This window comes from Mchenga conophoros, linkage group LG8 (assembly GCF_057382185.1).
Source record: "Mchenga conophoros isolate Kocher_MC1m ecotype Shallow Benthic linkage group LG8, M_conophoros_male_GT1.1, whole genome shotgun sequence".
In the NCBI taxonomy this organism is placed as follows: Eukaryota; Metazoa; Chordata; class Actinopteri; order Cichliformes; family Cichlidae; genus Mchenga; species Mchenga conophoros.
Genome location: NC_140533.1, coordinates 22,052,633 through 22,065,573, shown reverse-complemented (window position 1 = coordinate 22,065,573; position 12,941 = coordinate 22,052,633). Strand labels below are relative to the sequence as shown.

The window sequence follows — 12,941 nt, the reverse complement described above, 5'->3', positions numbered from 1 at the left end:
GCAGTCCCTGTTAGTGACTCTAAACTGGTGCTGGCACGTCTCCAGCTACAAAAACTAAACAGATGTCCTCTGCGTGTTGCTGCCAGCGGGTCAGATACGAGAGAAAAACAGGGAGATCAAAAACAGGTAAGGGCAGAAGGTGAGCCGTGGGATGACATCATCACCATCCTCACGCTCCACGCGCCTCGTGCCCAGAAGGCGGCGGCATCGGGCTGAGCAAACAGCGTGATAAAAGCGCTACGTCACATATTGGAGCGGAGAGAGCCGGAGGAGATGGCATGGTATCGCGAGAGCGGTGTACCGCGACCGCAGCGCTGGATGGCGCTGATGGGGGCTGGATGCGCCCACGGCTCGCCCTCTCTCCCGTTAAGTCACACGGTAGGACACGCGATCGGACGGAGACTGGCGGCGACAGCAGCCGGGGTGAGTAAAAACCTGCACACTGCGCACCGCACGGGCTGCATCACCGCTACAAAGACCGGGTCGAAACGCATGTGACCGCACCGGACAGAGTAGGTGTGCGTGCGTCTCTCTTTTGATATTTTGAGAGGAGGCAGTCAGCGTGTCAGCCAGATGTGATCACCCCCCACCCCCCCCCACCACCAGATGCGCTCTCGTGACAGTCTCAGAGGATGGCTATCTTTTTCTTCCCCATCACCATAATCTCCATGATTATCATCACTACTTTCATCATCATCATTATCATCATCATCATCAGGAGCAGCAGCAGGGGCGGGATCGGAGCTCGCTCTGTTGCTCTGTCTCGTGTCAGTTTTATTATTTTATCAGGTGGTCTCGGGTCAGTAATTCTCTCTGCGCAGCTGCTCTCCCTCGTGCTGCACGGCGCTCACAGCTTTAATTAGCCTTCCCCATCAAACCAGCCCCGGGTTCGTTTCTCCAGAGTTACAGGTGTTATTGCTCAGGTCGTCCCACTAAGTCCACTCAGGTAAGCTACATGCCACTACTGAGCGCGTGGCTCCTGTGCGCCAGAGCATGTTTTGGCGTTGGCAGTGTTTTTCGTGTACTTGTTGATAGATGGATGACCGAGAGACCGCGGCTTTTTACCGGGACGGATTCACGCTCCGCTGTCATCGCTCGGGGTGGGGGTCTGTAGTGATTTAATGTTGCGGCTTCGATCTGCGTGATTGATGACTTTGGCCCGCATCAGCGCCGGCCCTCAGCACCGTCACATTATAGAGACGGTGACACAGCCTTCTGCCGCGTGCCTCGCGCACGCACACACGTGAATACCTTAGAAAAAAAGGGGGAAATAGGGTACAGGCGGCTGGCAGTTCTCCTTGTTTTCATATAGGCTTGTCATCACGCAGGAGCACGCAGACTTGTTTTTTGTGTGTCTGTTTTGCATTCTGGTGACTCCTGAAGTCCCAACTTTTATGCTTTGACCCGAAACCTGCTAACCTTGCAGAGATGAGCATTGGTTGAACAGGATGAAGCCTCCACATGAGGAGTTCAGATCCCACTCTCTCTCTCTTTTGTGTCTCTCTCTCTTGCACTCAGAAGCCCACCGTCACCCTCCAAACTGAGCTGAAATGTCGCCTTGACATTTAAGTTGGTCTTTCTCATCAGTTTTTGTTTTCTGGAGATGAAAAGCTCTGCAAGGCTCCAAATTTAGTTGAAGTTAAGGTTAATATAAACATAAGGGTGTATGTATTAATGTCATCCCTGCTTATTTGCTGTCTACTCATGGCCACTCTCACTATTTCAGTTTAAAAACACCATCTCAAAGCCGTATCCTTATATGCACTGATTTTTCTGTGTTTTTATGACCTGATTGCTTTGATGTTGTATGCTGTGACACACTCCAAGCGGCAGGGATGCAGCGAAAGATAACTCTGACTGTTTTGTCTTTATTGCCCCCAAACACAAAGCCAGAGAGACATGCTGGCTTCCCCTCTGAGAGAATTTACTTTGCTTTGGCATTATTTAAGTACTCAAACTAATCAGGGTGATTTATGTGACTGAGCAGCTTGACATGTGATATGAACATCCTCAGAGCTAAGGCTAAAGGTTTTCTTTCATGCTTGCATTTAACTTTGAGTTTTGGGTCTGTTTTTAGGTTGCCTTTATTAACACTAGGCTCTCTGGGCTTTACAGAGCATAGGCCTGTGTGCTGTTGGCGTTTCAGTTAAAGTGTTTCTGCCTCTGTGGTTAGAGTTGGATCAACATGCATGCGATTATAAGAGGATTGAGGTATAAGGAAGAGGAGATTAAAGAGAAGATGAAGGAGGAGAGTAAAGACACGACACGCTTATATTGCATGTCTCCCATGACCTTTACCATCCGCTGGAGTGTTCTTTCTCTCATTTTCCCCATAGTTGTTTGTTCAGCGTAATGTCCCACTTATTCCTCTCCTCTCTTTCTTTTCCCTTCTTTTGCCACTTTTTCTCCAAGTCTGCAGTGCCCTTTTCTATTTTTCTTTTTCTCTTCTTCAATCTCTGCCTTGTCTTTTATGATCTCATCTTTCCTTTCCTTTCCTTCTTTTGGTTTCCTTTTCTATCATTGTTTTTCATTTAGTTCCTTTGTTTTCTTTTCTTTTTTGACTTCCTATTCATTTTTTTCTTTTCCATTTGCTTCATTTCATTCCTCTCCTTCCTTTTCATTAATGTCCTTTGCTTTCTTTTCTTTAACTTCTTAATTTTTCTCCTTTCCTTTCCTTTTTTGATTTTCTTACCTTTCCTCCCCTTTCTTTTCTTTTTCTAATTTTCTTCTTTATCTCCTTTCCTTTCTTTGATTTCCTTATCTTTTCTCTCCTTTCTTTTCATTTACTTACATTGCTTCCTTTTCTTTTTTCTTCTTCCTTTCCTTTCCATTCCTGTCCTCCATCAACCCTGAATGCCGTTTCTCGTTCTCTTTTCTCTCTCTCACCAAAACCGCAAAAATCGCACATGATTCCCAGAATGCATTGTAAATATTGATGGTTATGTAATAGCCTAAATATTAAGCAAATATTCACCACTCTTCTTATTTTCTACTAACAGGATCGGGTGAGCTCATGTGCACAGCTATAATGGGTCGTGTGTGTGTTTTTGTGCGGGTGCATGCAATTACATGTATTATTTCACATGTAAACTTTAATGTTGCAGAGTGTGATCAGGAAAATAACCTTGAAGCTTTAAAAAAAAAAGACCCACGTCTCGGTAATATGCTTACACATGCAGCGACACGTGCTCATACAGTATGTTCATACACACATACACACACACATACACATGAAACACACAAATATAAGTTTAGAGCGGGAAAGAGGGGTGAGAAGGAGAAGCACGGAGGGGAGGATGAACTCTGGGCTCTCCCTATTGTCAGCCGGGGCTATTTGAAGTTACACATAACCCAATTACAGGGAAACCACTGTGTGTGTGTGTGTGTGTGTGTGTGTGTGCGCGCGTGTATGTGAGAACATGCATGTGGGGTTTTTTTGGAAACTGAAAGGAAAGAGACAGAGATGAATGGTGGGAGAGAAGTGGAGAGAGTGAATGAAAATGGAAAATAGAGGTCAGTGGAAGAAAGTGAGAAGCAGAGAACAGGAATGAAGTGAATGGAAAGGAGTGAAGAAAGTGCAGCCAAAGGACAAACAAAGGCAGCGTGTAGTTTCTGAAAGATCGAGTCTTTCTTTTACAGCAATATTTAAATATACTTCTCGCCTGTAGGTTTGCTTCAGAGGGAAGAAGACAGCGTCAGAGGCAGGCTATTGTCCTTGGGGACAGTATCAGCTCTTTGTTCAGCTTGCTTGACACCAGTGTCACTGTCACCAAGCCATACTAACCCACAGCAGAGAGGGAGAGAGAGAGAGACAGCAAATAGTGTCAAGTAATACCCTCCCAGTCAGTTTTTAAGATGGGAAATACAACTTAAAAGGAAAAAACATGATAAAATGAGACAGTTTCTGGTTGCCTAGGTAATCATCTAACAATATTTACCATCCTGCCATATCAGTCGGTGGTTTGCTTATGCAAACCGGCAACTGTACGATACATTTGCAGTTATGGGGTGAACATTGTTGACCGTTGGCAGTGCAGACCGTGGGCGAGGTATGAACAGCCTGTTTGTGGGCTACTCTTGGTTGTGTTGTTGCTGGTCTGTCAGCCAGCTGCAGAAGAGCAAAGTTCTAACAGTAAACTAGCTAAAGTGGAACTGAGTGATAAAAACAGTGAAAAGTGTCCTGGCACTCCCTGAACCTCTTTGGCCCACTTGCCAACCAACCAGCATTCGATCTACGCATAGCCGAGCTACATGCTGTTGGGTTTTTGGAGGACTTCACAGGAGCATGCTTGCGTAGGTTGAAAAGCCCTCTTCATAGGCTCTCATCAAAATGACACAATCGTGGTACTGGAAAACAAGCATATCTTAGGATCCAACTGTTGCTTGATGACGCCAGATACCGCTGACTTTCTGTGATCTCTGGTTGTCATGAATCGCTTCCTCTGCGTTCAACATAAATAAATACCAATATTCACCATCAGTTCCACTTGGGACTTGTCATTCATGTGAATGTAACCATATACTGTATTTAAAAGACAAAGACACTGTGACATCATCTGTTGGTTAGTGAAGTTTCGTTGTGAAGGCCCAAACCGAACACTTTTGTCATTGCCATCTTGGTATTTTAAAACTGAGATAGGATGTTTCTGTGAAACTGAGAGTCACTGCAGGCTCATTTAGTAGAGACTTGTCAGACACAAAGGTAGTCTTGCCAACAAGCTTCCCCTGCTTCATTATATTTTTGTAATCAGAGGAGTCAGCCATGGTAGACAGTTTTAGACCTAAAAATATTCGATTTTTAGGTCTAAAACTGTTTAAGAGGTGCGTGGGTTCTCTCTGTTAGATTATTTGTTGAGTCTACATTGGCTGTAGAGAGGAATACAAGCTGTCTTTCTGTATTAGCCCTGGGACAGACTGGTGACCTGTCCAGGGTGTACCTTCTCGCTCTATGACATTTGTGAAAGGCCCCAGCCCCCATGGCTCCAAATTGGATAAGTGGAAGAAAATGGATGGATGTTGTTGTTCTGCATCCTTTAAACGTATCACTCAGTCTTACTCTGCAGATGGAGCTCTTTCAGTTCTGACAAAACTGCAAATGTTCAGATTTCCAAGCAATTTAAACACATTTTAAGGACTCGAAATCTTGCTGACTTAAAGCTTGGCCACTCCATCTGTGTAAAATGCGATCACAAGCTTCAGAAGAGCTACTGATGTATAATTTGCTCAGATTGTAGTGCGCCTATTGCTTCCAAGTTTTTGGCAACAGTTTGGGAAAGACACCGCCTGGTTTGAACACGACAATAGCCCTGTTCACAAAGTGAGCTCTATTAATAGTTTTCCTACTTGGGTGTAGAAGAGCCAAACTGGCTCTGTGCACAATCCCAACACCTCTGAGAGAGCTGTGGGCCAGACGTCATCACCCAACAGATACAGACGTCACTGAAGTGGCTGAAAATCTGAAGAGTAGCGGTAATAGCAGTGTAGTAATACCCAGGGTTTTTGAATGTGATGCAGAAAAATATCACGACTTTTAATGTTAAATATTAATATATTTAATATTTTGGCCATATTATAACATTTTCTATTATCTGATTTCTCTGGAGGTTGTCGGTATAAACAAAAGGGAGCACACTGCATTTCTGCTTCATAAACTGCTTGTTTTTAATGTAATTTTACTTGGTTTGATTGTTTTTTCTTGCATGAATTCTTTAAAGATTAAACATACTAAAAAAAAATCCCTCTAAGGACGATTCTCACCTCATTACATGTGAGGTTAAAAAGGCTTGGGGTCCACAGTTTGACTAAAATTACCATCCTGACCTTCTCAATAATAAAATAATTTTTATTCCTAATTGGAAAACTAATGAAGCCCAAGTTAGCTGAATAGGGAGGAGGGACATAGAAGTGTTGATATGTCCATTCAGTTTTTCCTGGTCGATACATCATAGCTCACATACTTTGAATGAAACCCAATGGCTATAATACAGACCACAGTGAAGCTGTGGACTTTTTTTCCCAAAGCAAAGAAAGATGGAAAGAAGTCTTAGAACAGGACTGAGATTAGAAGAGAAAATTCAATAAAAGCTTGCTGTATTTGCCATACAGTGTCAAATGTTGACGTGACAGAGCGACAGAATAGCAGATGAACGTAGAGGAATGTTTTTCATCGAATGTTAACATTTATATGGATCAAAGACGAGGCTCCACAGTGCACCGGGGACCAAACAGGCATCCATCCATCCGTCAGATTCTGTCCTTGGATAAACTTCTGCAAACCTCCTGCGTATCACTTGATGAGCTGAAGTAAAGCTGAAAAACAGGAAGAAGAGTAAAAGATAGATAAAGGACAGAAGAAGACGAGACAGTTCAAGAGAAAGGGACATCAAAAATATTATTACTGAAAGCAATGTATTATTAACAGCACTAGTGGCAGTAGTGGTAATAGTTTATTAGTTCTAGTGCTAGTATAATGGAGGCTGGCATTGATGGAGCCACTACACAGGTCTACATGGGACAGTGGACAGCTGTGTGCGTTCAGGTGTCATTCATCAACAGCGTTGATACTAGTTGAACAGAACAGAAGATTTCAATAGAGTTAAACTACTATTAAATCAATTTTTTCATTCATCAAAAGTGCTTTTTATTCATCTTGATTGTTTTGGTGTGAGTTACCCAGTTTTTGAGATAGAAATGAATGCCTTCTCGTGTATATGATGGGAGCAGATGGCCTTTTCCTTGCAGTTCTCAAAAATAGGAGTGAACTGTTCCTTTAATTGAATGGATGATGAATATCATTCAAGTAGCTACACAGAGAAAAGATCTAGTACAATAATTGCGCTCCTACATCATTGTGTGCTTTGAAGGCATTTGTTTAAGCTCAGCTCTCTTAAGTTTATTTTAATCACATTTGCCGTTGCAACACCTTGATACTTTTCTTTTTAGCCACTCTGAATCTTTGGCATGCAGAGAAATTCATGGTCGACTTGATGATAGTGAGGCATCCAGGATCAGTGGCTACAAAGCAAGTGCGACTCATCACCCCTCTGCCTCTGTGCATGACAGGTGCTTTGACATTTTCGCACTGATATGCTGTGTTTGGTTTTCACCAAACAGTGCTGTGCATTATGGCCAAAGATATTAACTCTGGTTTTGTCTTTCCAGAAGACAGTGTTCTTGAAGTTTTGCGGCTTGTTCAGATACATCTTTACAAACCAAAGTTGTTCTGCCACATTCTTTTTAGAGAAAAGATATTTTCTCCTGGAAACCTGTTATTTTGCAGATTCTCTGAGAATTGCACAGTCAGACTTCGGGGTCCACTCCTGCCAACTGTCTTGAATGGCTTCCAGTTGTGGATAAACTTTAAGGAGAATGGTGGACTTTAAATTGTTTTCTAATGGCCTTACGACGCTTCCCACATTGATAGGTAGCGCTTAGGACTTAGTTCTTTAAGCTCATTACTGATGTCTTTGCCCCATACCTTTGTGTTAACACACACCTTTATGCTCCAGACCTGCAAACTGCCAAAACCTCAGCTTTTATAAAGGTCGTCACACTTGCTAAAGATCAGCACCGCTATTATCAACACCAGCATCTACTTTCTATGGAAGCAGTAAGGGTGTACTTACTTTTTCTCTCTGCAATCCTGTGGAAATGACTGTGGTGAGAAACTGGCTTTTGCAGATTGTTGTTAGACATCAGAATGAAGTACAAGTTGATCATTGTGGTGAGTAATCACCCTGTAAGACACAGGCAGCTGGCTTAGGTCATGCCAACTGCTAATGCTGTAATGATGTTCCTGCCTACAACAGGTCAGTGAACAACAATATCAGCTAAATGTCAGGCACATGCACTAGAAAATGTTGAAGCAACTTATACATCCGAATCCTCCTTTAGGGAGAGATTTACTAAACAAGGCAAAATAGCATGTGAGTGTGATTCCCAAATAGCACTCATAGGTGGGGTTACTTTTATGGGTAATTGATAAAAGCTACTGTTTTCTAAACCCAGCTGCAGACAATTCATCTCAATATGAAGCACAAAAAATAAGATATGCCATTTTGTGGCATTAAATATTGGTGCAATTAGCAGAATTGCGTGTCGCAAATCTTAATAAATCATTTTGCACTCTTCAGTTAAATGTTGTCCTCTCTAAGTTTTGTGCCTTGAGAAAAGAACTCCCAGAAATACATATGCAACAGGGTCAGTTACAAAAATCTTCCCACCTCTTACATGCAGCCTTGCCACTTTTCACAGCAGAACCCAACTTGCGGTGCTGCAGCAGGAAATCTGGCCCTTAGTTTTCTCTCAGACTGCAGCAGAACCCGTTGCTGATCCTCAGCTTCTGAAATGCTCTGTAAATGTAAAATGGATGCTAATGCACTACTTAAGAAAAAGCTTCGCTGAAAAGTTATTAAATTTAGAAATCTGCAACCTTACCACAACACCACTGAGAAATGTAGTGAAATTATTAGTAGAGCACTACAGCCCTCGCTGCTTATTTGTATCAGAAGATGGCAGAGATGGATATCTGAAAATGACTACTGACTGCTGAGAAAAGGTGACTGCTCACTCTGTGACAACTGCCTCATGCTCCAAGCCAGGTTGCGCTGACTTCCACCAAGTTGATAAGGCGGACATGAGGTCACAGGTTAGTGTCTTGGTGCACGACACAAAGAGTGTCCTCACCTCAACATCACACGTGGAAAATCTCCTCCATCTGTCTGTGCTGTATCCACAGGTCCTGGTTTCCTTATGCCTGCCAGTGCGTGGTCAGGGAATTTGAATGACTTGTGCCTTGACTCACTCTGGCTTCCAGGAAGTCTCTAGCATCAATACACATCATCATCATCACTTGCCAGCCCCATGTGTGAGTGTGTGTGTGTGTGTGTGAGTGTGTGTGCGCTATCTCAACCAGTGCAGCACAGTGTGTCTCTCTGTAAAATCACATGGTTCGGCTTTTCCCCCGCGTGCCTGCTGCTTGGCCTATTTCCATGGTAACTAGCCGAAGATGTGGGGACACACAAACGCATGAGCACACACACACACACACACACATGCACACACGCATAAACAGCACTTGTGCGAAGGCTTGCCAGAGCGATCTCGGCTGTGTGGGGCTGTAGGGTGCAGTCAGAGAGAGGATGTGTGATCACACACTCTACACAGGCTCAGCGGGACACACACACACACACACACACACACACACACACACACACACACACACACACACACACACACACACACACACATGCACACTGTATGCTGAGAAAGAAGCTCAGAATGCTGTGCTGTAGAGAAAAAAATGGCACACCAAATCCCTTTTTAAATCCTCAGGCAATTTGGATTTGTTTGTTAACGGATAAACGTATATAAGAGATAGATAGATAGATAGATAGATAGATAGATAGATAGATAGATAGATAGATAGATAGATAGATAGATAGATAGAGTTTGCAGTAGAACTCTGTGACTGTGACAAGTGGATGAACTGACAATGTTGCTGCCTAACAGTTGCATAATGTTTCCTTCTGTATTCGCTCTGATGCATTTCACTTGCCATCCTTGTCACGATGTCCCCTCCCCAAGCTCTATCCCACCCCCCATCACCCCACCCCACTGTTACCCATCCCATGTGGCCATCGCCATAGCAACTGCCCACGCTGCTCACCTGCTCGCCGCAGCATCCCTGCGCCCTCTGGCCTCTCGCCAAGGGGGTGCTGTGGCAGTAACGCAACCCAGCAATCAGGCGAGGGAGCATTGCCAAAAGTGGGGAAGCTATAGGGGAAGGAAGGAAGGAAGGGAGGGAGGGTGGAGGGGGCACTGCGGATATGCTAGCTACTGCCCTGTGGTGTTATGCAACTTCATGTACACACACACCCACGCACACATATTGTAGAGTAACAAACACACAGATTGCCTTTTTTTTATCATCTCACACACGCATGTTTAGAAGCCGTGCATATTGATGCTTGAACCAGCATAAGCTCCAGATAATGTCCCTAAGTACTGATTATGAGATGACATAACAGATTTCTTCCTGTGTCCTACCACTGATGCACTGCTACCCTCCCTCATATTATTGTGTTCGTATGATGTTTACATGATGGCAAAGCAACAGCCTTTACCGCCTTTTTAAAATTTGCTGGTTTAAATGTATTTCATTATTTTATTTTGCCTTTTTTATGTGTTGATGCCATAAAAGAGGCCAAGACAGATTTCAGAAGTATACAGTGATCCGCCATTACATTGATACCACTGACATGTGAAGGGAATGACATTAATCATCTTGTTACCACGCAGAGTTCTGCTAGGAAACCTAGTCCTGGCAATCATGTGTATGATACTTTGACACAAACCACCCACTTAATCATAATTATAGACCAAGTTCACCCTCCAACATCATATGGCCTTGCAAAAATTGGTTGTAAATGTCTTGCAGAGTTCCCAACCTGCAACCCATGTGACCCAAAGGATCTACTTAACATGTGCAAGACAATAGGTGTGTTCAACCTGATATCGCGGCAAAACGTGGGACTATTCCCATGCCATGAGACTGGGTTGGTATGTTGTGACTATTGGGCCACATCTAGTCTCAAAGTCTGAGCCAAAGTGCCAAAGTATCCTGATTAGGACCAAATGTTGCTGCTATCTAGGTTAAAGTTGCAGTTTTGCTTTGAGTGATCGAATGTGGTGATTACTTGTTCATGTTGTTTCCATGCTAGCGTGTTGTAATAAGTATAAAGGCAATAGAGGGAATAGTTATCAGTGATATTCTTGTATCTGCCAAACAAACTCTCAGGAGGGGTAGACCAGTCTCACTTTCATTTATCTGGTTAACACCCTGGAACAGAGTTTATTGTTTAAGTCTTTACAAGTCCTCGTCATTTTTTTTCAGCTGCATTGGTACTAAAGGAACATCACTCTGTCTATGGAGTCAACAGGATTTAGTACCACAGTTGTACCTGTTGGTAAACCTGCTAAAGGTTCTTGTTGCTCGTTGTTGTGTGTGCAGAGTCCTAACAGGTTGGTCTTTGTGTCTTGCAGGCAAAGTAAAAGAGGAGAAGAAAGCATCGACGGAGTCCCCACATGGGAGCAGCAGCGCTGTCTAATCCATGTGACAGAATCTGCCAAAGGACGCTTTGGAAACGTTCTCATGTCTTTAAACACAAACTGCTAAATCCGAGGAGCTAAAAACAGAAAAACAAAAAGCCAACCGCTGGCTCATGCAAGTGGACAGATTTTAAAGTAAAAACACGGCTGGAGAGGGGCAGGGTTGTATGGGTGCCAAATCCCCGTCTAAGACACACCGCGTCTCTTCAATCTACGGCCGCCACCTCCCTCCTCTTCCTCCGTCCATTTTGTCCTCCTCTGCTTTTCTCTCATTCTCCCTCGTTCTCTCTCATGGGAGTGACATAGAGGCCGTTGTTTGGTCTGCTGCCCCGCCCCTTCTCCGCCTTGTCGTGGAAACGGGGGCGTCCAGGTAGTGATGTCGTGGAAGAGGAACTACTTTGCGTCGGGCGGTGGAGCGGTAGGTGGGGTGCAGGGGCTGGTGACCCCGAGAACCATGACCTCTATCGCACCCAGCAAAGGCTTGAGCAACGAGCCGGGACAGAACAGCTGCTTCCTCAACAGCGCCCTGCAGGTCAGTCAGATAAACACATGCACAAGCATTTTCTGGGCAGAAAGTTTTAGGCGTTAAAATGTTTTTCATGGAGATTCTTACGACTAAAGCAGTATTCAATGGCACCTGATCTTAATCCACCTGCATGAGTAATTGTCACACTAGTTCAAGTGCTCTAAATTCGTAGGTTTTCTTAGAAGTTAAAAAAAATCTGACTTTATTTGATTATCTGTCACTTTAACTTGTCTGCTGTTCCATTTACCTTCCTCTAAAATATGTAGACTCTGTAAGAAAAGCTGTATTTTTATCTATAGTGATAAAGAATAATAAATTACACAGCTCCAAATACTTTCTGGCTGCTTAACAACTCACTCTTCTATGTAAGAAAAGCACAAAATACAGGTGATTATTTCTCCAAATCTGTGTTTCTCTGAAAGCCTTTACAGTGAAAATGTTTCAGTTTAAGTTTGTGTACTATTGGCAAAAAATAGCAACTACTTTCTTATATAAAAACTCATTTTTCAACATCTGTGTCTATATTTTCACATTTAGGACATAATGCACAATGCTAACACACACTTTCATGAAGCCTGCAGTAAATTACTCTTAAAGCGCGACGGGGATGAGATTAGTGCCATATTAACGAGGGTTTGCGTGCTTCGGTTGGTTTTGGCATGGCTGACCGTCTGGCTTCAGTGTGGACATCCAGTCTGAGTATGTGGATGCTTATGCTGTGCTGCTGCATCTCCTCACACACACACACACACACACACACACACACACACACACACACACACACACACACACACACACACACATAAAGATTGCTTCCCTCCTCCCAAGACTTCCAGCTGGCACAAACATACCTGCCCTCACACACACACACACACACACACACACACACACACACACACACACACACACACACAGTAAATACCTCTTGAGTACTGGCTTGAAAGAGAGCGACGGAGAGAGAGAGAGAGTAAGAAAAGAGAGAAGTTAGCTGAAGAGGGAGGGGGGTGGCGGGGCAGAAGCTTAGGGAGAGTCGGAGAGAGCAGAGGGATAGATGTGAAGAGGAAAAGTTGCTGAAGGAGGAGTAGAGAAGAAAGGGATGAGGAGTATGCAGTATGAAAAAACCAAGGAGAAGACCGAAGGGGATGCCGCTCAGAGGTATAAAGGAATTAAAGAGTCCAATAAGGTAAGAAGAAAGAACAGAATGTTTGTGAAGAGCAAAGAAGGGAGTGGGGGGAGAGGGAGAGAGATGAAAAGACAAAGTGAAGGACATATAGTTTGGTTTTTTTTGCGAAATAAAGAAAATGCC

General features: G+C 43.7%; 1 protein-coding gene across 5 annotated transcripts in view; it reads left to right on the top strand.

Moving 5' to 3' along the window:
• The first annotated feature begins 257 nt into the window (after positions 1-257).
• usp54b (ubiquitin specific peptidase 54b) overlaps positions 258-12,941 on the top strand; it is a 57,969-nt gene continuing 45,285 nt past the window's right edge. For 2 of the 5 annotated variants that reach the window (XM_085284959.1, XM_085284964.1), the window contains exons 1-2: positions 258-423; positions 11,044-11,641. In XM_085284959.1, the coding sequence (XP_085141085.1) occupies positions 11,486-11,641 (156 nt within the window). In that variant the 5' untranslated portion in view covers positions 258-423; positions 11,044-11,485. Of the gene's footprint in view, positions 513-797; positions 947-11,043; positions 11,642-12,645; positions 12,819-12,941 lie in introns of those variants that run through there. The other 3 variants (XM_085284962.1, XM_085284960.1, XM_085284963.1) reach the window with 3 other exon arrangements.